This window comes from Oncorhynchus nerka, linkage group LG8, assembly GCF_034236695.1.
Source record: "Oncorhynchus nerka isolate Pitt River linkage group LG8, Oner_Uvic_2.0, whole genome shotgun sequence".
In the NCBI taxonomy this organism is placed as follows: domain Eukaryota; kingdom Metazoa; phylum Chordata; class Actinopteri; order Salmoniformes; family Salmonidae; genus Oncorhynchus; species Oncorhynchus nerka.
Genome location: NC_088403.1, coordinates 67,737,492 through 67,764,411, shown reverse-complemented (window position 1 = coordinate 67,764,411; position 26,920 = coordinate 67,737,492). Strand labels below are relative to the sequence as shown.

Genomic DNA, 26,920 nt, shown 5'->3' with positions numbered 1-26,920 from the left:
TTCCCTGTGATGGGGTAGTGGGACTGTGTCCCTGTTGTTTCCCTGTAATGGAGTAGTGGGACTGTGTCCCTGTTGTTTCCCTGTGATGGAGTAGTGGGACAATGTGCCTGTCGTTTCCCTGTGATGGAGTAGTGGGACTGTGTCCCTGTTGTTTCCCTGTGATGGAGTAGTGGGACAATGTGCCTGTCGTTTCCCTGTGATGGAGGGGTAGTGGGACTGTGTCCCTGTCGTTTCCCTGTGATGGAGTAGTGGGACTGTGTCCCTGTTGTTTCCCTGTGATGGATTAGTGGGACTGTGTGCCTGTCGTTTCTCTGTGATGGAGTAGTGGGACTGTGTCCCTGTTGTTTCCCTGTGATGGAGTAGTTGGACTGTGTCCCTGTCGTTTCTCTGTGATGGAGTAGTGGGACTGTGTCCCTGTTGTTTCCCTGTGATGGAGTAGTGGGACTGTGTCCCTGTCGTTTCCCTGTGATGGGGTAGTGGGACTGTGTCCCTGTCGTTTCCCTGTGATGGGGTAGTGGGACTGTGTCCCTGTCGTTTTACTGTGATGGAGTAGTGGGACTGTGTCCCTGTTGTTTCCCTGTGATGGAGGGGTAGTGGGACTGTGTCCCTGTTGTTTCCCTGTGATGGAGGGGTAGTGGGACTGTGTGCCTGTTTCCCTGTGATGGAGTAGTGGGACTGTGTGCCTGTCGTTTCCCTGTGATGGAGTAGTGGGACTGTGTGCCTGTTGTTTCCCTGTGATGGAGGAGTGGGACTGTGTGCCTGTTGTTTCCCTGTGATGGAGGAGTGGGACTGTGTGCCTGTCGTTTCTCTGTGATGGAGGGGTAGTGGGACTGTGTGCCTGTCGTTTCCCTGTGATGGAGGGGTAGTGGGATTGTGTCCCTGTCGTTTCTCTGTGATGGAGTAGTGGGACTGTGTCCCTGTCGTTTCTCTGTGATGGAGGGGTAGTGGGACTGTGTCCCTGTCGTTTCCCTGTGATGGAGTAGTGGGACTGTGTCCCTGTCGTTTCCCTGTGATAGAGTAGTGGGACTGTGTCCCTGTCGTTTCCCTGTGATGGAGTAGTGGGACTGTGTCCCTGTCGTTTCTCTGTGATGGAGTAGTGGGACTGTGTCCCTGTCGTTTCCCTGTGATAGAGTAGTGGGACTGTGTCCCTGTCGTTTCTCTGTGATGGAGTAGTGGGACTGTGTCCCTGTCGTTTCCCTGTGATGGAGGGGTAGTGGGACTGTGTGCCTGTCGTTTCCCTGTGATGGAGTAGTGGGACTGTGTGCCTGTCGTTTCCCTGTGATGGAGTAGTGCCTCATCTCTCCATCCTTCTCCTCCTGCCTCATCTCGCCATCCTTCTCCTCCTGCCTCATCTCTCCATCCCTCTCCTCCTGCCTCATCTCTCCATCATTCTCCTCCTGCCTCTCATCTCTCCATCCTTCTCCTCCTGCCACATCTCTCCATCCCTCTCCTCCTGCCACATCTCTCCATCATTCTCCTCCTGCCACATCTCTCCATCCCTCTCTTCCTACCACATCTCTCCATCCCTCTCTTCCTATCACATCTCTCCATCCTTCTCCTCCTGCCTCTCATCTCTCCATCCCTCTCCTCCTGCCACATCTCTCCATCCCTCTCCTCCTACCACATCTCTATTCACATCTCCATGTCTGGTGGAATACTCAACCGTGGTGCTTATTTGAACCTGGGCCCCTCCTGCATGCATTAAAACAGTGTCAGCCCTATGAGCTCAAGCCTATAACATTAGCTTGAGGAGCTAACACATAATTTATAACTTTTGTCAGTTGCTTAACTGTGAATGTTATGCTGTAGGGCTAGAGTTCCCCCATCTGGTGAAATGTTTTTCATACAATGTATTTCTATCTACAGCTCTGTTTTCATTTGGTCGGGTCTGTGTGTTGTGGGAGGAGTGAAATAAACGAAAGAGCACATCGGTTTTACTTAGTTTTACCACAGAGATAACATATGGTATTGAGAGGAAGCCAAGTGGCCGGGAGTGGGAGGTGGAACGTGATGGATTTTGGCTGACATTTGGCTAATTTTCTAATCGATTAAACATTTAATCTCAATACAGTTTTCTGTCAACCAAAACTAGAATATGTTACGAACAGAGTGGACTAAGATTTGTAGACACTGCCTTTTGCCAAAGGTGTAAAAAAAAAAAGAAGTGCGTTGTTTAGGAGTGAAAATGGGAATCGAGTTGTTGCACATGCGCAGTTCATAGTAAGCGTTCCCTAACGGAAATATGCCAACTTCTGCTTAGAACACGCCAATAGGATCTCGCTAGTTTATGCTTGGCTCCGCCCACTATAACTCGTTTGGAAACGACAGGCTGTGGTCTATCTTGGTATATGTTATAAAAAATATATATCTTTGGTCAAGCGTCCGGAGCCGCCGGAAAAGAGAGAAAAATTCAGTAAACTACGAGATATCTACATAGAAAACAACCGAAAAAATAAATAAGGAAAGGTATGTCACAAACATATTTTAGATGACAGAGGAGATTTTGTTGTTCATATCTTTGATTTTAAAACGGACAACACCGCCCGTATGGAAGTAGAAACTGTCGGTTTGGCCTCTGCGAAACAGGAAATCCAACATGGCGGGCTGATTGTTTGCGGAAAGTTGAAGCAGCAAAGCCAAGTAACTAGTTAAACCTTAAACCTAGTCAACAACCAATGTTGTGGTTTTTCCTGTGAAAATCTGTATAATACATTACATATTTGGTGAAGGGCCCAATATCTTTGGATGTAGCACGTGCACATGATTGTTTGGCTAGCAATGCTAATCGGCTAACTGTTTGTTAGCATGTGAAACACTTAACACTACTAACGTGATGTTAGTGAAGTTTTACACATTGGCAGAGTTTTTCTTATTTGTGAATTTGCATGGCTATCGATTCTGAATTTGTGTTGTGAAAGGCATTTTGCAAGTTGTACCACTAGCTAGTTGGTTAGCTGGTTGTCTCGCCGCCAGCTGATGACTAATGATTTTCAGCCAGTTGAGGACACGGCCATCCGCTCTTTTTTTCCCCCAAGAAGCATATGGCGTTTTTAAAAGATACACGACTTTTAGGTCCAGTTTTTTAAATATAAAAATATTTCTTTTGAATTTGATTCGATTTGTTGTTTTAGATAACATCTCCAACCAACGTTTTTGCTTGCAGGTGAACATTTACATTGTAGCTGTAGTCTACTTATTTTTTAACAAACGACTGTTCTGTAAGGGGAAGTTTTATTAAGAGCCACAACACTTACGTCTGAACGTTACGCCTTGATCTGACCGACATCAATGCTGCGTAATACATTCTGCAGTCAAACTTTTTTCATTATACAATCCAAAATGTTTTGTGGATATGTGTACAGCAGAAATTCAATATTCACCTTTTTCTACTGTTTCTTTAAGTCTACGCTATGGATAAATCCAACGTATGCATCACAACGAACGCACCGCAACTGCCTCTGCAATGCAATGCTGCTGAGTTCCATTGGAAGTGAATGTACCTCTGGTGTACCATGGCAACCGGTTGCTTTAAAACCTCTTAAGGATCCGCCCCTTATTTTTTATTTTTTTTATAGCTGAAATGACATACCTAATGGACTGACTACATCGCTAGCTTTGTGTGTGCAAGCGTTGCAAAGTAAATGTAGAAATCTATATTATTCAATTATTGCACTCACACTGCTTGCGCGCCATCATCTGGTTGTGATGTAAGTCGCCTTCTGCTACTATTTCCGTTTTACAGCATACGGTCGGCCGCGTTCGATATTTCCAACGTAGGGTACCACACAGAAACGCAACTGCCTCTGCAACGCTACAAGGCGAACTTCGACGTTACGTTGGAAACAAATGTAATTCTGGTGATACCAAAAAGGCGATGTCGCTGTCGGTGTGTTCGCCAGCGTGCGTCAAATTCGGTGTTCTGTAGTAACTTGTGTTCTTCTAAAAACCTAAAGGTTAAATGAATAAATTAACCTTTTTTTTATTTAGATTCAGGGTAACCCACACGGCCATGTTTACGGAAAACGGACCGAAGGCCGTCTGAAAACGCGTGTGTAAATGTGCTGTTGCTGTCTACAACTGTGATATTATTGTATTTGTTCAATTATTTTGATGTGAGATTTATGTTTCTAGATTTATGTTTCTAGATTTATGTTTCTAGATTTATGTTTCTAGAATCGTACCGGCAATTTTGATAATTCTATTTATTGTTTAGATGGATTATTTGTCTCATTTGGCTTCTAGAGCCAGTTAACCTTTAAACAGAACATGTAAGATCTATTAAGGAGTAAAGTTAGGCCCCGTTCGTCCAGCATAGGGCTTAATAATAATAAATACAATGTTTCTCGCTAATAGATGTTGCTTTTTTATCAAGATTATAGGCTCCGTTCCGCTGCAACATTGTAGAATCATGTATTAACATAGTAAAATGTATTTATATATACTTTATATATACTTTAGCATAACATAGTAAAATGTATTTATATATTGTATTTATATATACTTTATATATACTTTAGCTGAATCTGATCCACAACTGTTACTTTAGCTACAGTAGTATTTGATACCAGCCCTGTTTTGAATTTCTGAATCGACTGTTTCTCTTTGTTTATCCTTTTTGGTCAATGTCGCTATTATAGTATATTATATTTTGTTTGTACATGATATGAAGTATCAATATCAGTTGTTGTTAATGTCTAATCTTTGTTAGAAAGCTGTTCACCTTTCTTTCAAATTTCACTGAAACTGTGTGTTAAGTTTGTACGTTTTTACAATGACCACCTATTCCCCCCCCCCCCTTCCTGTCTGTTCCCTGTTTGCTTGCAGTTTTTAGTTTTCTCCAGTGAGAACACACGTGAACAATCCTCTGTCTAGACCTAACCAACAGAAGCCCGATGTTCTAGAAGTTGTGCTAGAACAGTTGACCTGGATCGGAACTGATTTTGAAAGTGCTTGTGTGAAACAAAATGGAAACTGACCAAACTGATCAATCCCAAAAAGCCAGTCTTGTTTTCCAGTTTGATTACTACTGTCTATAGCCCTGTCACAGGACGAGTCAGAGAGAAGACCAACCAATAATCCTCCTCTCTGTGTCTTTCTCCTCTCCAACTCTTTCAGCTTTGCGTTGCTATTGGAGCATTGTGCTGCTCCCCTTTCGAGCCCGCTGAGTCTGATTGGAGGGCTGGGAGTTGGAATCCCGCCCCCGCAGCGCCTCTTATGCCACGCCTCCCTGCTTCTGGCCCAGCTCAAAGCACAGCTCGCCATCAATCAGCTCGTTGCCGTGGGAAACATCGCCAACGCCGTTACCTGCGCCAACCATCCACTACCCTCCCCTCACCCCCATCCTCCTCTTGCCCTCTTCCTCAACCTCTTGAAAGCGGCATCCACCACCAATAACATGTACCATCCCCTATATAATCCGTTAGGGGGTCAGTACTCTTCACAAGCCCAGAGAACACCAGCTCAGATGGGGCGGTATGGACTCACACAAGCCCAGTCCGGGATGGACCCTCTGTTGGCCTCACGCCTGGGTCTGGGCCCTATCTCTGCTGGTGGTTCCTCTGGGTTTTCCAGCCAGGGGGGCATGATGTCCTCGATGGGGTACAACCTGGGGCAGAGATCAACCCCGGAGTTGGAGATAGACCACCACATCCGCTGGGCCAGAGAGGACGTGAGGCTGCTCAGCCAGATGGTGCAGCAGAAACAGAACCAGCAGACCCAAATGAATCTTCGCCTGAATCGCAACCCCGGGGATGAGCTTTCGTCTAGGGTAGGGATGGGTAGCTACACCTCTGGCCGGTCCTGCAGCGACCAGCAGAGCTCCATGGCCTCCTGGTCTGGCCACGTGACCCAGTCTGCTTCCTCTAAGCTCTTCTCCTCCCCCCTCCCTCAGTCGTCCCCTTCCACCTCCCAGATGTACCAAAGCCAAACCTCTGGGTTTGGTGGTGCGGGAGAGCCGGGACCCACCTCAATGGGTTGTGAGGCGCCCCTGAGTGTCTCCGCCTCGTCTGTCTCCGATCCTCCAGCCCGGTACACACCAGAGTCCGCCAGCAACATCCTGGCGAGTTTTGGCTTGTCCAACGAGGACTTGGAGCTCCTGAGCCACTATCCAGACGATCAGCTGACCCCAGACAACCTGCCCTTCATCCTCAGAGACATCTGCATCCGTAAGGCCAATAGAAACATGGATGTGGACCATCGGCATGACAACAGACCCAGCCCGGGGTCGGACCACTTAGGTGGAGGACAGAGCAAAGTTATCGATTATGGAAATATTGATGCTTCTAAATACGACAGTTATGACAATGTTCGATCCAATAGTTACGGCGGACAAGAGTCGATGAAATACTCTGTCAGAGACTCTCCAACCGGGACACCATACGGCAGTTTTGGAAGATCCATGACCTCAGTCCTTTCCGAGCAACAGCAGATTTGCAGCGCTGCAGTCCAGAGTTCTATCTCTCTCCCCAAGAATGACAACGACACTCGTATCAGTCTTCCTCCGCCTTCCAGCCTAACCCAAAAGACCCTCAAAACCCACGACTTATCTAAAGCGGCACCCAAACCTATGAACATCCCTGTCCACGGCGGAGACCAAGGACTCGACCGACTCCTCTCATCTCAGAATCGAGGCACTGCTCGAGGCCAGGTTCAGCCTCGGTCCGACCTGGTGGTTCTTAGTGGTGGAGTTGGAGGAGATGCAAGACTCAAGATCGGAGGTATCCCAGTGGGGATTCCTCCTCCCACGCCACCCCTCATGTGGCCTCCCTTATTCCCCGTCATGAATCCGTCGGTTCCCCCTCCCGGTCACGTTCCGGTGACTTGTCCGCCTCCTCAGATGGGTCCGCCTCCTCAGATTGGTCCGCCTCCCCAGATTGGTCCGCCTCCCCGGATGGGTCCGCCTCCCCCGGTGGGTCCGCCTCCCCCGGTGGGTCCGCCTCCCCCGGTGGGTCTGCCTCCCCCGATGGGTCCGCCTCCCCGGATGGGTCCACCTCCATCGATGTTCCAGCAGATCAACATCCCACCCCCAACGTTGATGGTGCCGACGAGGTTGCCGGCCCCGACCACGATGAGCGATTACTCCGCAGCTTCTCCCAGAATCTTTCCTCATACCTGTTCTCTCTGTAACGTAGAATGTGCCCAGCTAAAGGTGAGTTTTCGTCATACTATAACCTGAGTTTTCGTCATACTATAACCTGTCTTGACCAGACCTGGGTTGAGATACCATTTCAAATACGTTGAGTTTTTTTCTCTAGCCCAAGGAGCTGTTCAATTCTGGTCCTCGAAGGCCCGAAACACGACATTTGTTTTTGCTTCTACCTGGTATCCCGGGTCTGAATCATTCCCAGATAATTAAACGGGTGTTTTGGCCCTCCAATGACAGCCCTGCTCCAGCCTGCCTTGATTGCAGTTTCAGGAGTTTAATCAAGCAAATTTAAATGATTTGGAATAATAGTATGTGAACCCAGGTCTTGAACCCCTTCGTACTTTTTGGTTTTGTGAATCTTTGAACCTCATGTTGTATTACAAGACTTCTCTCGTTGAATGTGTTTCCATTTTGTTAATTAAAAAAAAATGTAAGTCTAGCTATGAAGCGATTACCACTCGTTGACCTCCCCCCACAATGCACGGTGAGTTGAGATGTACTAAAACAGATGGAAATAATGTGAAAATGCTTTTTTTGAGTAAAATATTAGCAAATTGCTTGAGTTGACTCGAGGAATATGTAGACATTAAATCCTGGACATTATTCAACATTATATTGTAATTATTGAATACTGTTTTTTTATAGTTCTTTTTTTTTTTCCAAACCTCTTGAAATATTGTATTTGTATTTGTATATAAAGGCCTTGTTGACTTTATAAGACATTGAGTTTAATGTGTGACCATGATTTGCCTGAGGCAGACGGTGTTTTGAAGATGTTTTGACTCTGTGTAAACAGCTACCCTTGTTCTATCAATAGGCCTTTACCGTGGTCAATTAATGAATGGTTTAGCTAACTATGCCACATGTATCTATATCTCTATCTATCGATCTCTATCTCTACCTATCTATATATCTATCTCTCTATATATATCTCTCTCTATATATATATATATATAATATATATATATATATCTATCTATCTATCGATACCTATCTCTATCTCTACCTATCTATATCTCTCTATCTCTACCTATCTATATCTCTCTATCTCTATCTATCGATATATATATCTATCTCTATCTATCGATATATATATCTATCTCTATCTATATCTATCGATATCTATCTCTCTATATATATATATCTATCTCTCTCTCTATATATATATATATATCTATATAGATATATATCTATATCTATCTCTACCTATCTAGATCTATCTATATCTCTATATCTATCGATATATATATCTATCTATATATATATCTATATCTCTCTATATATCAATCTATATCTATCTATCTCTATATATCAATCTATATCTATCTATCTCTATATATATATCTATATCTCTCTATATATATATCTCTATCTCTCTCTCTATATATATATATATATCTATATAGATATATATCTATATCTATCTATATTTCTCTATATATATCTCTATATCTATCTCTATCTATCTATATCTCTATATCTATATATATCTATCTCTCTATATATCAATCTATATCTATCTATATATATCTCTCTATATATATCTCTATATCTATCTATCTCTCTATATATCAATCTATATCTATCTATCTATATCTCTATATCTATCTATCTCTCTATATATCAATCTATATCTATCTATCTATCTCTCTATATATCAATCTATATCTATATCTCTATATCTATCTATCTCTCTATATATCTATCTATATATATCTCTATATCTATCTATCTCTCTCACTCGAACCCCTGGATACGGTGTAAACCAATGACAGTAACTCTCACCACATACTCCTCTACTAACTTTTCATACAATTTATTTAGTTACTTTGTTAATAGTTTTTTTTGGGGGGGGGGAGAAGATGGCTGCCGAGAGAATCCGTTCCAGAGAATCTACAGAGAAGATTCCAGATGCTGCTTTCCCCGTCAGAACCCCCCCCCCCCCCCCCCCAACAGACTCTTGCCGTACCTACCTAGTGTTGTTCTTGGTAGAACAGGCAGCGTGTGTAACTAGGCTGCGTAACTAGGCTGTGTAACTAGGCTATTTGTGTGTAGTATAGCATGTTTATCTACCTCCTGCTATGTAAAAGCAGAGGAATGTGACTTTTTGCACTAGCTGCAAGGTGGGAAACCAAACTGATATTGAACTATGTTTGAGGGCAGACTGACTGTCGTCTCTGTTTTGACCAACAGAACTGGATTGCTCATCAAAACACCAGCCTCCACATCGACAACTGCCGGCTGCTCAGGAAATTGTGGGTTATGTCTCCTGTCTTTGTTTTTTAAAATATAATGTCTGCCTGGCTCTTTCTAAATTTAGTATTTTCCTCAATTCCTCGTGTCCTCTCCCCTCATCTCCTCCTCTAAGTCCATTGGAGGAGAAAGTCCTAGTGGACTCGATAGCTTCTCCTCCAATACAGCTGAGAAAGGAGGTCGAGGGAAATAGGATGCGAGGGAATCGCAGAAAGGCGAATTGATATCTATGATCCCAACGATCAATCCCCTTTTTCCTTCTTCCAGGTATCCTGACTGGAATGGGGAAACTGTATCAAGGTGAGGAAGTTCCCCTGTACTGGGTTCTAAAGTAGAAGGGATCCCTCTGAATGTCATCGCTGACTCAGTTATTAGCATTTTAAACCAGAATAACTTCTTCAGGCTGTGCTTACTGGCCTAGTTCCCTTCTCTCCTTCCCTCTCTTTCTCCATCCTCTCCTCTCTCTCCAGCCCTGCTGCCAGTAGAAATGACAACAACCAGAGTTCCTCCAAACGTCGCCAGACCATCTCCCGTTCTCCGTCCCGTTCTCCTTCTCCTCGCCTCTCCTCCTACCGCACCACTTCCTCCACCTCCTCTGCTCGCCGACCTCGATCCAGGGAACGATCCCGGGACCGTAGACCCAGCGCCGGCAGACGGCGTTCCCGGTCTCCTGGTTTGCGTCGGGAGCGTGACCCTCCGGCGTCGTCGTCTTCGCACCGGGACCAGGAACGTCGGCGTTCCCCCCAGACAGCTTCTTCATCCCGGAGGAGGTAAGATGACAGAAAAGTCAATAGCCTGTATTGTAGTGCTTTTTAAAATGTATTTATAGTTGATAAAACATTTTTTTTTTTTTTTATTTTCTTCAGATGAATGAAAGCTACTCTATGATTTTAAAATGTCATTTTATATCTGAATATATATATTTTTTTACGTCTAATAAAATGAATTCAAATAATTTAAGTTAATTAATTCATCCAGGTCGCGTTCTAGGAGCTATGAACGGGAGCGTCGGGAGGCGAGGAAGAGCAGCCCTCCAGGAGGAGGGAAGAGCAGACAGCAGAAGTCTAGCAGTGCTGAGATACTGGCCAAGAAACTACTGGAGTCATCTGGTAAGAGAGAGAGAGAGGGAACAATTATCCTGTTTACAGCCCGGTGAGGAGACCGCTTTTAGCCCGGGGATAATGAAAGTGGCCTAGCACTGACCTTAGCCCAGGGTTAACACTGACCTTAGCCCAGGGTTAACACTGACCTTAGCCCAGGGTTAACACTGACCTTAGCCCAGGGTTAACACTGACCTTAGCCCAGGGTTAACACTGACCTTAGCCCAGGGTTAACACTGACCTTAGCCAAGGGTTAACACTGACCTTAACCCAGGGCCAGTCTTAGCCTGAAGGTTAGCCCAGGGACAGTCTTAGCGTGAAGGATAGCCCAGGGACAGTCTTAGCCTGAAGGATAGCCTAGGGACAGTCTTAGCCTGAAGGTTAGCCCAGGGACAGTCTTAGCCTGAAGGTTAGCCCAGGGACAGTCTTAGCCTGAAGGTTAGCCCAGGGACAGTCTTAGCCGGAAGGTTAGCCCAGGGACAGTCTTAGCCTGAAGGATAGCCCAGGGACAGTCTTAGCCTGAAGGTTAGCCCAGGGACAGTCTTAGCCTGAAGGTTAGCCCAGGGACAGTCTTAGCCTGAAGGATAGCCCAGGGACAGTCTTAGCCTGAAGGATAGCCCAGGGACAGTCTTAGCCGGAAGGTTAGCCCAGGGTTAATGATGCAGTGTGAAGAGGTGCAGTTGAATCTCAATGGTCTTTCCTTGATTCCTCTTGCCTTCAAAAGTGGGGGGAGGAACTTCAGCTTTTCTCCTCCAATTAGTTTTGAGATGGAAGGTAAGTCGAGAGGATGTGGAGAATCAAGGAAATCACATTGATTCATTCTTCTACACTCTGGTCAAGAGAACCAGTACGTACATTACTTATCTCTCACACCATTTACATTTACATTACATTTAAGTCATTTAGCAGACGCTCTTATCCAGAGCGACTTACAAATTGGTGCGTTCACCTTAAGACATCCAGTGGAACAGCCACTTTACAATAGTGCATCTAAATCTTTTAAGGGGGGGTGAGAAGGATTACTTTATCCTATCCTAGGTATTCCTGAAAGAGGTGGGGTTTCAGGTGTCTCCGGAAGGTGGTGATTGACTCCGCTGTCCTGGCGTCGTGAGGGAGTTTGTTCCACCATTGGGGGGCCAGAGCAGCGAACAGTTTTGACTGGGCTGCGCGGGAACTGTACTTCCTCAGTGACACCCTGACCCAATGTCACCCCCTCTCCTTCCAGCCGGGCCTGTCTCCTCCTCTCATTCCAGCCGGGCCTGTCTCCCCCTCTCCTTCCAGCCGGGCCTGTCTCCCCCTCTCCTTCCAGCCGGGCCTGTCTCCCCCTCTCCTTCCAGCCGGGCCGGTCTCCCCCTCTCATTCCAGCCGGGCCTGTCTCCCCCTCTCATTCCAGCCGGGCCTGTCTCCCCCTCTCATTCCAGCCGGGCCTGTCTCCCCCTCTCCTTCCAGCCGGGCCTGTCTCCCCCCTCTCCTTCCAGCCGGGCCTGTCTCCCCTCTCATTCCAGCCGGGCCTGTCTCCCCCTCTCATTCCAGCCGGGCCTGTCTCCCCTCTCATTCCAGTCGGGCCTGTCTCCCCCTCTCATTCCAGCCGGGCCTGTCTCCCCCTCTCTCTCTCTCTCTCTCTCTCTCTCTGTCTCCCCCTCTCCTTCCAGCCGGGCCTGTCTCCCCCTCTCCTTCCAGCTGGGCCTGTCTCCCCCTCTCTCTCTCTGTCTCTCTCTCTCTCTCCCCCTCTCCTTCCAGCCGGACTCTCTTTGATCCATGCCTTTGTATTCCAGCCGGCCTCTCCCTGACTAAGAACACCAGTCTAGAAGTTCTGATGCAGTCCCTGGCCCCTGCTCTCCTGGCCGAGCTCGCCAAAAAGAAAGGAGCCACTTCTGCCAAGGGAGGTGCCGGCAAGGGAGGCCGCTCCTCCTCCCGGAAGACTGAAACGGGAACGTCCAAGGGTGGCAAGGGAGGCACCGGATCTGGGAGGACATCAAACAAGAAATCCTCCTCGCCCTCCAAATCATCCTTCAAATCATCCTTCAAATCGTCCAGCTCAGCTCCTTCCAAGGTATGCCTTTTGTGTGTGTGTTAATTATTATTAATTTTTTTTAATAAGACTGATAAGATGGGGATCTTCCACCTTCAGACAACCGATCGTGATGATGTCATCGTGATGATGTCATTGCCACTCCCATAGTACTGAGCGGTCAACGTTGGCATCGCGGCGGCGGCTCCGTGCCTAAAAATGGCGAATCTCCGAACAACTTTAACCCCCATTTGAACTGCCGCCATAGGGTACGACTAGGCCTGACTAGGGTACGGAGTCGTTTTAGCACAGCTGATGCTTTGCGGGCACAGCTGGCGCTAGTTTTTCCCATTTTTAAAAGTCACTGGAGAGGTCTGACTACTCCAGACGACAAATAGCTGGATGGTGTTTGACATCAGAACCGGGACCATCTTGGTAGGGGGGGTGGCGTCTGTGGCCCACTGGGTCAGCCAAATGCTCATATAGATGATTATGACAACCGACAAATAGTGGAAGTCACTGGCAGTGTCTGTCTGTTAAAAAAAAAATATTATAATTTGTATATGATTACAGCCTCCAGTCATCTTGGGTATGACGCTACAAGCTTGGCACACCTGTATTTGGGGAGTTTCTCCCATTCTTCTCTGCAGATCCTCTCAAGCTCTGTCAGGTTGAATGGGGAGCGTCGCTGCACAGCTATTTTCAGGTCTCTGAAGAGATGTTCGATAGAGTTCAAGAGTTCAAGTCCAGGCTCTGGCTGGGCCACTCAAGGACATTCAGAGTTGTCCCGAAGCCACTCCTGTATTGTCTTGGCTGTGTGCTTAGGGTTGTTGTCCTGTTGGAAGGTGAACCTTCATCCCAGTCTGAGGTCCTGAGCGCTCTGGAGCAGGTTTTCATCAAGGATCTCTCTGTACTTTGCTCTGTTCATCTTTCCCTCGATGCCGACTAGTCTCCCAGTCCCTGCCGCTGAAAAACATCCCCACATCATGATGCTGCCACCACCATGCTTCACTGTAGGGATGGTGCCAGGTTTCCTCCAGACGTGATGCTTGGCATTCAGGCCATAGAGTTCAATCTTGGTTTCATCAGACCAGAGAATCTTGTTTCTGATGGTCAGAGTCCTTTAGGTGCCTTTTGGCAAACTCCATGTGGGCTGTCATGTGCCTTTTACTGAGGAGTGGCTTCCGTCTGGGCACTCTACCATAAAGGCCTGATTGGTGGAGTGCTACAGGGATGGTTGTCCTTCTGGAAGGTTCACCCATCTCCACAGAGGAACTCTGGAGCTCTGTCAGAGGGACCATCGGGTGCTTGCTCACCTCCCTGACCAAGGCCCTTCTCTCCCGATTGCTCAGTTTGGCTGTTCGGCCAGCTCTAGGAAGAGTCTTGATGGTTCCAAACTTCTTCTATTTAAGAATGATGGACAGACATTTTTGGTACCCTCCCCCAGATCTCTGTGTCTCAACACAATCCTGTCTCGGAGCTCTACAGACAATTCCTTCAACCACAAGGCTGGTTTCTGCTCTGACATGCACTGTCAACTGTGGGACCTTGTATAGACAGGGTGTGTGCCTTTCCAAAATCATGTCCAATCAATTGAATTTACCACAGGTGGACTCCAATCAGGTTGTAGAAACATCTCAAGGATGATCAATGGAAACAGGATGCACCTGAGATCAATTTAATCTCAGTTTCATCTGAGCTCTCATAGCAAAAGGTCTGAATACTTATGTAAAAATAAATGTCTTTGTTTTGCAAATTGTATAAAAAACAGTACCAGTCTAAAGTTTGGACACACCGACTCATTCCAGGGTTTTTCTTTATTTTTTTACTATTTTCTACATTGTGGAATAATAGTGAAGACATCAGAACTATGAAATAACACATATGGAATCATGGAGTAACCAAGAACATGTGTCTCTTTGAGCTGTCATTGTGACTCTTCAGACATTTGACACTAAAGAATATCCCCACTACCAACACTAAAGGATATCCCCACTACCAACACTAAAGAATATCCCCACTACCAACACTAAAGAATATCCCCACTACCAACACTAAAGAATATCCCCACTACCAACACTAAAGAATATCCCCACTACCAACACTAAAGAATATCCCCACTACCAACACTAAAGAATATCCCCACTACCAACACTAAAGAATATCCCCACTACCAACACTAAAGAATATCCCCACTACCAACACTAAAGAATATCCCCACTACCAACACTAAAGAATATCCCCACTACCAACACTAAAGAATATCCCCCCTACCAACACTACCAACACTAAAGGATATCCCCACTACCAACACTAAAGAATATCCCCACTACCAACACTAAAGAATATCCCCCACTACCAACACTACCAACACTAAAGAATATCCCCACTACCAACACTAAAGAATATCCCCACTACCAACACTAAAGAATATCCCCCCTACCAACACTACCAACACTAAAGGATATCCCCACTACCAACACTAAAGAATATCCCCACTACCAACACTAAAGAATATCCCCCACTACCAACACTAAAGGATATCCCCACTACCAACACTAAAGAATATCCCCCCTACCAACACTACCAACACTAAAGGATATCCCCACTACCAACACTAAAGAATATCCCCACTACCAACACTAAAGAATATCCCCACTACCAACACTAAAGAATATCCCCCCTACCAACACTACCAACACTAAAGGATATCCCCACTACCAACACTAAAGAATATCCCCACTACCAACACTAAAGAATATCCCCCCTACCAACACTACCAACACTAAAGGATATCCCCACTACCAACACTAAAGAATATCCCCCTACCAACACTAAAGAATACACTACCAACACTAAAGGATATCCCCACTACCAACACTAAAGAATATCCCCCCTACCAACACTACCAACACTAAAGGATATCCCCACTACCAACACTAAAGAATATCCCCACTACCAACACTAAAGAATATCCCCACTACCAACACTAAAGAATATCCCCACTACCAACACTAAAGAATATCCCCACTACCAACACTAAAGAATATCCCCACTACCAACACTAAAGAATATCCCCACTACCAACACTAAAGAATATCCCCACTACCAACACTAAAGAATATCCCCACTACCAACACTAAAGAATATCCCCACTACCAACACTAAAGAATATCCCCACTACCAACACTAAAGAATATCCCCACTACCAACACTAAAGAATATCCCCACTACCAACACTAAAGAATATCCCCACTACCAACACTAAAGAATATCCCCACTACCAACACTAAAGAATATCCCCCACTACCAACACTAAAGAATATCCCCACTACCAACACTAAAGAATATCCCCACTACCAACACTAAAGGATATCCCCACTACCAACACTACCAACACTAAAGAATATCCCCACTACCAACACTAAAGAATATCCCCACTACCAACACTACCAACACTAAAGAATATCCCCACTACCAACACTAAAGAATATCCCCACTACCAACACTAAAGAATATCCCCACTACCAACACTAAAGAATATCCCCACTACCAACACTACCAACACTAAAGAATATCCCCACTACCAACACTAAAGAATATCCCCACTACCAACACTAAAGGATATCCCCACTACCAACACTACCAACACTAAAGAATATCCCCACTACCAACACTAAAGAATATCCCCACTACCAACACTAAAGAATATCCCCACTACCAACACTAAAGGATATCCCCACTACCAACACTACCAACACTAAAGAATATCCCCACTACCAACACTAAAGAATATCCCCACTACCAACACTAAAGAATATCCCCACTACCAACACTAAAGGATATCCCCACTACCAACACTAAAGAATATCCCCACTACCAACACTAAAGAATATCCCCACTACCAACACTACCAACACTAAAGAATATCCCCCACTACCAACACTAAAAACACTAAAGAATATCCCCCACTACCAACACTACCAACACTACCAACACTAAAGAATATCCCCCACTACCAACACTAAAGAATATCCCCCACTACCAACACTAAAAACACTAAAGAATATCCCCACTACCAACACTAAAGAATATCCCCCACTACCAACACTAAAAACACTAAAGAATATCCCCACTACCAACACTAAAGAATATCCCCCACTACCAACACTAAAAACACTAAAGAATATCCCCACTACCAACACTAAAAACACTAAAGAATATCCCCACTACCAACACTACCAACACTAAAGAATATCCCCCACTACCAACACTAAAAACACTAAAGAATATCCCCACTACCAACACTACCAACACTAAAGAATATCCCCCACTACCAACACTAAAAACACTAAAGAATATCCCCCACTACCAACACTAAAGGATATCCCCACTACCAACACTAAAGAATATCCCCACTACCAACACTAAAGAATATCCCCACTACCAACACTACCAACACTAAAGGATATCCCCACTACCAACACTAAAGAATATCCCCACTACCAACACTAAAGAATATCCCCACTACCAACACTAAAGAATATCCCCACTACCAACACTAAAGAATATCCCCACTACCAACACTAAAGAATATCCCCACTACCAACACTAAAGAATCTCCCCTCTAACACACAGCTCACTACCAATAGCAGTCTGGTCTCGCTCTCTTTCTCTCTCTAGACTAAGAAGAAGGGAGCACCAGGGACCTCCGCTCTGTTAAGACTGAAGAATATCCCCCAACACACAGCTCATGATGAGGTGGTGAAGGCCGTGGAACCCTTCGGAAAGATCAACACCGTCATCCAGCTCAAGCCCATACAGCAGGTACTGTATCTTACCAGATGTTCCCTGAACCCCAACCATTCCTATAGTTCAAGCCCATACACCAGGTACTGTATCGAACCCCAACCGTTCCTATAGTTCCTATAGTTCAAGCCCATACAGCAGGTACTGTATCTTACCAGATGTTCCCCTGAACCCCAACCGTTCCTATAGTTCAAGCCCATAAACCAGGTACTGTATCTTCCCAGATGTTCCCCGAACCCCAACCGTTCCTATAGTTCAAGCCCATACAGCAGGTGCTGTATCTTCCCAGATGTTCCCCGATCCCCAACCGTTCCTATAGTTCAAGCCCATACACAAGGTACTGTATCGAACCCCAACCGTTCCTATAGTTCAAGCCCATACAGCAGGTACTGTATCTTCCCAGATGTTCCCCGAACCCCAACCGTTCCTATAGTTCAAGCCCATACAGCAGGTACTGTATCTTCCCAGATGTCTGGAGTTCCCCGAACCCCAATCGTTCCTATAGTTCAAGGCCATAAACCAGGTACTGTATCTCAGGTATTTACAAACACAGGTCTTTCCCTTCGTTGATGTTCCCCGTCCAAAGACACAACTAATCAACCACAAACATCTCTCTTCCGTCCTCCTCCGCTCCTCTTCATATTGGTTTTGGTGTATTGAAAAGAAGAAAAAAAAACGAGTGGTCTAATAAACTAAACGCTCTCTTTCTTCTCCTCCCTCCATCCCCCTCTCTCTTTCTCCTCCCTCCCTCCATCCCCCTCTCTCTTTCTTCTCCCTCCCTCCATCCCCCTCTCTCTTTCTTCTCCATCCCCCTCTCTCTTTCTCCTCCCTCCATCCCCCTCTCTCTTTCTTCTCCCTCCCTCCATCCCCCTCTCTCTTTCTTCTCCCTCCCCCTCTCTCTTTCTTCTCCCTCCCCTCTCTCTTTCTTCTCCCTCCCCCTCTCTTTCTTCTCCTCCCTCCCTCCATCCCCCTCTCTCTTTCTTCTCCCCCTCCCTCCATCCCCTCTCTCTTTCTTCTCCCCCTCCCTCCATCCCCCCTCTCTTTCTTCTCCCCCTTCCCTCCATCCCCCTCTCTCTTTCTTCTCCCTCTCTCCCTCCCTCCCTCCATCCCCTCTCTCTTTCTTCTCCCTCCCTCCATCCCCCTCTCTCTTTCTTCTCCTCCCTCCCTCCCCCTCTCTCTTTCTTCTCCCTCCCTCCCTCCCCCTCTCTCTTTCTTCTCCCTCCCTCCCTCCCCCTCTCTCTTTCTTCTCCCTCCCCCTCTCTCTTTCTTCTCCCTCCCCCTCTCTCTTTCTTCTCCCTCCCCCTCTCTCTTTCTTCTCCCTCCCTCCCTCCCTCCCTCCATCCCCCTCTCTCTTTCTTCTCCCCCTCCCTCCATCCCCCTCTCTCTTTCTTCTCCCTCTCTCCCTCCCTCCATCCCCTCTCTTTCTTCTCCCCCCTCCCTCCCCTCTCTCTTTCTTCTCCCTCTCTCCTCCCTCCATCCCCCCCCTCCCTCCATCCCTCTCTCTAGGCATCCGTGTTGTTTGAGAGGGAGGAGGATGCTAAGAAGCTGGCTAGCTGTAAGAACCTGACCATCAAAGGCCAGACCGTCACCGTACTAACGGAGAAAGATGCTCTGCTGGACGACTCCAAGGAACTGAGCCAAACCAACAAGTCTACCGATGAAAAGTAAGAGAAATCAGCAACTCGTTTCTTTATTTCATTAGTTAACTCTATATACATTATGATATTCGTTAGTTACACAATGTAGAAATCCATCCACCGTTTCCTGGTTGCTAAAACTCGAAATAGTTTGTCTAATTTCAGTTTGTGACAAAATAGTCTAGTATAGTGTAGAGAGTCATTGTACCATCTAAAATAATCTAGTGTAGTGTAGAGAGTCATTGTAACATCTACATTAATCTAGTATAGAGTAGAGAGTCATTGTAACATCTACATTAATCTAGTATAGTGTAGAGAGTCATTGTAACATCTACATTAATCTAGTATAGAGTAGAGAGTCATTGTAACATCTACATTAATCTAGTATAGAGTAGAGAGTCATTGTAACATGTACATTTCTGTGAAGTATATTTTCCATAAACAGAAATATTGTCTTTTCACCTGTTTTTGAAGCTGGTGTACAAAAGTAAAAGTCTCAAAAACAACATTTAGGAACGGGACGCATAGAAATAGATCACATAGAACAGATCTACCTTTTCTTAGACTTTGAAATGACACATTGCCACTTTAACTATATATACAGTTTGCTATAATTAGTTAACTCTAGTATATACAGTAGGATATAGTTAGCTGTAGAATACACAGTGATATAATTAGTTCACTAGTATACTTTATGTGTCAAAGAACGGCAACGATGCTGGGTTTTTCACGTGTGTATCCAAGAATGGTTCACCATCCAAGGAACATTCAACCAACTTGACGTGCCGGCATCCCTGTGGAACGCTTTTGGGAGGGGGGGGGGGTTGCAACTTATTTAGGAAGGTGTTCCTAATGTTTGGTATACTCCGTGTGTGTGTGTGTGTATATATATATATATATATATATATATATATATATATATATATATATATATACATACAGTATGATATACTTAGTTAAAGGGGAATTTCAACCTGGGGGAATCTGGGCTTGTTTTTCATCGTGTCCCGAGGCATTTCTAGGACAGTGAGGTGTGTTTCATATATAATTGCCCAGGAGAAAGGCGAACTTAATTAGGAAGGTGTTCCTAATGTTTGGTTTACTCAGTGTGTGTGTATATATATATATATATATTAATATCTATCAGTATGATATAAGTTAAAGAATACATACATAATTGGAGAAAGGCGGGGCTTCGGACGCTGAATGATACACCCAATGACTGCTTCCGGTGTATTGATGGGGGTGTGTGAGACTAAACATAAATGTAGTCCTTCTTTTGTGGCATTTCGTGAAGGGTTTATGTGATACGGATCGTAAGTTTTTTTGTGGTTGTCCTTGTTCGATAGGAACATCGCTGAAAGACGTCCAAAGGCTCTATCAGCGGATTCATTACTAAATATACAAGCATACAAAACATTTTCCAGTCTCTGAAAGACTACATCTTTGTGCTCTGGCTCCCGTCCCTCCCCCAAGGAGGGCTTAAAAAAACTCCCATCCCTCCCCCACGGGTGGCTTTAAAAAAAACTCCCATCCCTCCCCCAAGGGTGGCTTTAAAATAAAAAAAAAAAGGAAGTGGACACCAACAATATCATCCTTTTGGGCAAAACTGAAAGAACTGACCAGTCATGTCTTCAAACGATTCGCTCAACAACACAAATTCGACCATTGGAGCATTTTATTACGGTCTATAAGCTACATGGTGCCTTTCGACTGGAATATAGCGAAGAGGATTCGAGACAAAGAGTTGGATTTAGCTAACGTTAAAAGCTCAGCTGCAGCCGATGGCACCAAGAAGGCAGAGGACAAATACGGTGCCTAGATAAGTAAGTTATTTTTCCTGCGTGCCACCTAGCTAGCTAGCTATGTTTAGTTTATCTACTGAAATCCATATTGTGTATTGCTTACTAACATATGGGGGGGGGTTATGTTTCTGTTTGCCAACAGGTAGCTTAGCTAGCTGGCTAGGTAGCAAAGTTAGCTAAACAACTACCGGTAGCGATAACTATGACTAAAAAGAGAAAATGTTTTACAATCAGAGCTATTTTGTATCTCGAATTGTAAAACCTCTTCTCTTTTTAGTCGTAGATAAAGCTACAACATTACAACCAGCCAACTAAAGTGATATAAGCACATGACTGGAGTTGGGTAGCTAGTTAGCCTGGCGCCTGCTAACATGTTATGCGCTTAACCTCGCGTTTTGTAACTTTGTTAGCAAATGTGTAACATCGGCAACTTAATTTTACTAGCTAGCTATGTAACATAATTGTTTATGATTATGACTGGGGATGCATTTCAATGGCACAAAATGATAGGATTCAAAACCGAAGTAAATAACAGTATTGTATAGCAAGCTAGCTAGCTAGCTAAGTTTACTAGCAAACAGTGAGGAGAAACAATAATACTATTTATTGTTGTAAATATCTTAAACTAAAGCTGTTTTTTTACTATATATTTGTTGTTGTTGTTGTCTAACTATTCCTGTTAGTATCTACTTACCTACCTAGGTACATTTGACATAGTCTGGTCACTATGCAAAAGATGAGGGTTGTGCATTTTTTTTGTATTAGGCTAGATATTGTACATGTAATCTGTGCCTGCGCAAGCATGTTCAAAGTAGTCAACCCTAATATTGATGTTATGCATGTCGTTCAAACTACAATAGTGTGTGTATATATATATATATATTTTATTTTTTTTGTCTTTCAGACAATATCGTGATGCTGGGGCTTCCTCCTGAAGTGGATTCTAGAACCAGAATTCCTGCGAGTCGTTGTATTCCGTGAACTGTAAACCCTCCTAGTGGGATTAAACATGATGCTGGATTTTCAAGCCGATGACTCTTGAGGAGCTGAATGGCAGTTTGATCATGACATCACTTCCCCTTAGAGCTTGACAATGTATCCCCTGACCTTTTACTACACTGATCCTACTGTGTTGTCTTCCTGTGTGTGTGTGTGTTTCTTTGGGAAAGGACATTTTTCACCACGACCACCGGTTTTCTTAATTACAGATTGTTACAGCAGATCATGTGATTTTAACCAAAGATCGTTGTAGCACAGAGAATTCTTCACCAGCCTCGGTGACGCCGTCCTCGACTCAAGGAAACAGGAGTCTCAAGTGTCCCATGTTCAGTTGCAAGGTGGTCAGTTTTTAATTTAGAAAATTCTCCTCCATTTATTAAAATGTGTGTGTGTGTGTGTGTGTGTGTGTGACAAGTGGAATTTGCGGTTTGCTTTCAAAATAAAAGTATGTTAAATTATTACATATAGTAGAATTATGCCCTACTTTTATTTTGAAGGCTAACCGCAAAGGCCACAATTTCTATTTTTTTCACCTTTATTTAACCAGGTAGGCTAGTTGAGAACAAGTTCTCATTTACAACTGCGACCTGGCCAAGATAAAGCAAAGCAGTGTGACACAAACAACAACTCAGAGTTACACATGGAGTAAAACAAACATACAGTCAATAATACAGTAAAAAAAAAAGTCTATATACAGTTTGTGCAAATAGCACGGGGAGGTAAGGCAATAAATAGGCAGAGAAGTAATTACAATTTAGTAAATTTACACTGGAGTGATTAATGTGCAGGTCTTCCCTCAATGGAGATATAAGACTTGAAATAGACGAGATGTGTGTGAAATATCTTTGGGTTAAATCACATTGTTGCACCAGAGAAATCTGTAGCTGTAGTTTTCTGCACTTGTCTCTCTACACCTGAGACGCCCTCTGACACACACTGAACTGTACTAGACCGGTCATAAATGTTTTTTTGTTGTTGTTTTACCATAGAACATTCTTGTTGAATTTCCCAGTTCTCTTTGAGTTTAATAGTTTAACAGCATTAAATAGGGTACAATCCTGTGTATTTTAGATTGGGACAAATAAACCTTGGAATATGTGAATGTCTAGCATCTGTTTTGATGCTATAGAGCCCTATTTAGTTTATGTAAATATATTCTGTGAATCCAAGGCGTCTGCATGTATTTATTTTATGGTGGTTCTACATCGGGGCTCTCCAACCCTGTTCTCCATGTAGACTAGGGCTCTCCAACCCTGTTCCTGAAGAGCTACTGTCAGGATTTCACTACAACCTTAATCTAGCGCACCTGATTCTAATACTAAGAACAGGGTTGGAGAGCCCTAGTCTACATGGAGAACAGGGTTGGATAGCCCTAGTCTACATGGAGAACAGGGTTGGAGAGCCCTAGTCTACATGGAGAACAGGGTTGGAGAGCCCTAGTCTACATGGAGAACAGGGTTGGAGAGCCCTAGTCTACATGGAGAACAGGGTTGGAGAGCCCTAGTCTACATGGAGAACAGGGTTGGAGAGCCCTAGTCTACATGGAGAACAGGGTTGGAGAGCCCTAGTCTACATGGAGAACAGGGTTGGAGAGCCCTAGTCTACATGGAGAACAGGGTTGGAGAGCCCTAGTCTACCTGGAGAACAGGGTTGGAGAGCCCTAGTCTACATGGAGAACAGGGTTGGAGAGCCCTAGTCTACATGGAGAACAGGGTTGGAGAGCCCTAGTCTACATGGAGAACAGGGTTGGAGAGCCCTAGTCTACATGGAGAACAGGGTTGGAGAGCCCTAGTCTACATGGAGAACAGGGTTGGAGAGCCCTAGTCTATGAGATTTTCTGGATCTTTTTTCCTCATTTTATCTGTCATATTTGAAGTGTACCTATGATGACAATTACAGGCCTCATCTTTTTAAGTGGGAGAACTTGCACAATTGGTGGCTGACTAAGTACTTTTTTGCCCCACTGTGTGTGTATGGTATGTATATATATATATATAGTACACATTTTTTATAAATGTATATCTCCAATAAGTTGCTAGTGGTCATCCAATGGAATGTGACAGTAACAACAGTGAGCTGCCATATTCATTTTCAGGTTGGATTTTCCCGCCAGATTTTGTGTTGCGCAACATGTGACTTGTTTTCCATCACTGAGGAGGCGGTGTGATAGCTAGCTAGCTGAGCCCATGGCGAAACGTGACCAATGGCTAGCGGAAATAGCTAGCTAGCTGAGCCCATGGCGAAACGTGACCAATGGCTAGCGGAAATAGCTAGCTTGCAGCTGCAAAAAGACAAACAACCCAGCAGCAACTACTCCATCTAAGGGGTGTCGGACTTATTCCGCGGAGGGCTGGGTGTCTGCAGGTTTTGGGTTTTTCCTTCCAATTTTTCCTTCCAATTAAGACCTAGACAACCAGTTGAGGGTGGTCCTCACTAATTAATTAAGCAATCAGGTACTAGGATTTTTTTACATTTTATTTCACCTTTATTTAACCAGGTAGGCAAGTTGAGAACAAGTTCTCATTTACACCTGCGACCTGGCCAAGATAAAGCAAAGCAGTTCAACATATACAACAACACAGAGTTACACATGGAATAAAACAAACATACAGTCAATAATACAGTAGAAAAAGTCTATATACAATTGAGCAAATGAGGTGAGAAGGGAGGTAAGGCAATACATCGGCCATGGTGGCAAAATAATTACAAAATAGCAATTAAACACTGGAATGGTAGATGTGCAGAAGATGAATGTGCAAGTAGAGATACTGGGGTGCAAAGGTACAAGATAAATAAATGCAGTATGGGGATGAGGTAGATGGGCTGTTTACAGGTGAGCTATGTGCAGTGATCTGTGAGCTGCTCTGACAGCTGGTTCTTAAAGCTAGTGAGGCGGGTAAGAGTCTCCATCTTCAGAGATTTCTGCAGTTCGTTCCAGTCATTGGCAGCAGAGAACTGGAAGGAGAGGTGGCCAAAAGAAGAATTGTCTTTGGGGATGACCAGTGAGATATACCTGCTGGAGCGTGTGCTACAGGTGGGTGTTGTTTTCGTGACCAGTGAGCTGAGATAAGGCGGGGCTTTACCTAGCAGAGACTTGTAGATGACCTGAAGCCAGTGGGTTTGGCGACGAATATGAAGCTAGGGCCAGCCAACCAGAGCATACAGGTTGCAGTGGTCGGTAGTATATGGGCTTTGGTGACAAAACGGATGGCGCTGTGATAGACTGCATCTAATTTGCTGAGTAGAGTGTTGGAGGCTATTTTGTAAATGAGATCGTCGAAGTCGAGGATCGGTAAGATGTTTTACGAGGGTATGTTTGGCCGCATGAGTGAAGGAGGCTTTGTTGCGAAATTTGAAGCCAATTCTAGATTTATCTTTGGATTGGAGATGTTTGATGTGGGTCTGTAAGGAGAGTTTACAGTCTACCCAGACACCTAGGTATTTGTAGTTGTCCACATATTACAGAGTAGTGATGTTAGTCGGGGGTGCGGGCAGCAATCGGTTGAAGAGCATGCATTTAGTTTTACTAGCATTTAAAAGCAGTTGGAGGCCACAGAAGGAGAGTTGTATGGCGTTGAAGCTCATCTGGAGGTTAGTATCCAAATGGCCAGAAGTATACAGAATGGTGTCGTCTGCGTAGAGGTGGATCAGAGACTCACCAGCAGCAAGAGCGACCTCATTGATATATATATATATAGAGAAGAGAGTCGGTCCAAGAATTGAACCCTGTGGCACCCTCATAGAGTCTGCCAGAGGTCCGGACAACAGGCCCTCCGATTTGACACACTGAACTCTATCAGAGAAGCGAGTCGGCCCGAGAATTGAACCCTGTTGCACCCCCATTGAGTCTGCCAGAGGTCCCGGACAACAGGCCCTCTGAGGATGGAGCGAAAACCCGCTGACACTCGGCCCTCCGTGAGTTTGACACGTGATCCAAAGAATCGGATACATTTGGAGAGTAGACAAAAAGGGAAAAAGGGAAGATGAGAGAACCTCGGATTTGCGTTTCACACAGTGGAGAGATCTAAGGGAGTTGAAGGGATTCAAAACCGACCCAGAATTTGATTTTTTTCGACTGAAAAGGTAAGACTAGTTAGCTAGATAATAAGTGAAATGTTGCTTTTTTTAGTTGTAAAAAATGTTTTGGATTTCTTGTTTCGAATTCTTTCGAGCCAGCTGTCCAATAGTCTATATTAGCTAGCTGACTTTAGCTAGTAGCTTGTTAGTTGACTGCAGCATTGGTTTGTTTAATTTTGTAATAAAAAGTGTAAAATGTGGCTTCATTAAGTTTAGTCGTAATTTAAGAGTATAACGTTGCTTAACTAACTTTGTGTCTGTGGTCTGAAACCAAAGCTGATATTGGTTAACTAGCTAGCAGCTTCATTTCACACAAGTGTACCGGCACAGAATAGCCACAAAAATCACAGTTCAGAGACATTATGACGTGACGTGAGGTGACCATTTGTTTGATCTGAACAGTTTTATAACGTTTGTTGTTGGCAGGAGTATTACAGATTCAACATGTCAAGTCTGGCGATGAGACTGGTCCAGTTTTAGCCATTCAAAGAACATTGGGCTAACATTGTGTTCAGCTAATCAGCTAGCTAGCTATATATTTGCTGTACATAGCTAGCCTGGCGTGCTGACATTTCTGACAAGTCAAAAAAAACTGTACTCTGTTTCTGGTATTTCATGACACACGTTTTCCTATAAGTCGCAACTTTTTTTTTGTTTTAAAAATTTTAATCTCGTAATTGTAAAGCGGCACTGTGGAAACGATCTCAACTGCACATCTTGTGTTTTTGATCTGAATGCCTCATCTTTGTACAACACATTCTATAGCTAGTTTAGAATTATCTCTGATCTAGGTCAGAGATGGTCAACTCGTCATCGGGAGTTTCTTTGGGGACACTTGCCCCAGCTGTCATGACGCCAATAATTATGGTCTTATGTTTAGAATTGAATTGATTTTAATCAGGTGTGATTTTAGTTAATTTTATACTCACCAAATGATTTTTCTTTCAGCTAAAGGAGACTCCACACTAACCAAGTCTCGAAGGTGGAAGTGTCTGCGCATTTGAAAACGTCAAAGGACTATACCAACATCCCAGGACTTCAGAGAGAAGTATTGTGAAGACTGGGATCTCAATTTGGGGGGGGGG

General features: G+C 44.5%; 1 protein-coding gene across 1 annotated transcript in view; it reads left to right on the top strand.

Moving 5' to 3' along the window:
* Positions 1 to 2,646: 2,646 nt before the first annotated feature.
* LOC115124556 (zinc finger protein 638-like) overlaps positions 2,647 to 26,920 on the top strand; it is a 64,204-nt gene continuing 39,930 nt past the window's right edge. The window contains exons 1-8 of the mRNA XM_065021159.1: positions 2,647 to 7,147; positions 9,338 to 9,399; positions 9,665 to 9,697; positions 9,868 to 10,167; positions 10,376 to 10,506; positions 12,273 to 12,550; positions 17,192 to 17,335; positions 18,824 to 18,981. Coding sequence (XP_064877231.1) covers positions 5,396 to 7,147; positions 9,338 to 9,399; positions 9,665 to 9,697; positions 9,868 to 10,167; positions 10,376 to 10,506; positions 12,273 to 12,550; positions 17,192 to 17,335; positions 18,824 to 18,981 — 2,858 coding nt within the window. The 5' untranslated portion in view covers positions 2,647 to 5,395. The remainder of the gene's footprint in view (positions 7,148 to 9,337; positions 9,400 to 9,664; positions 9,698 to 9,867; positions 10,168 to 10,375; positions 10,507 to 12,272; positions 12,551 to 17,191; positions 17,336 to 18,823; positions 18,982 to 26,920) is intronic.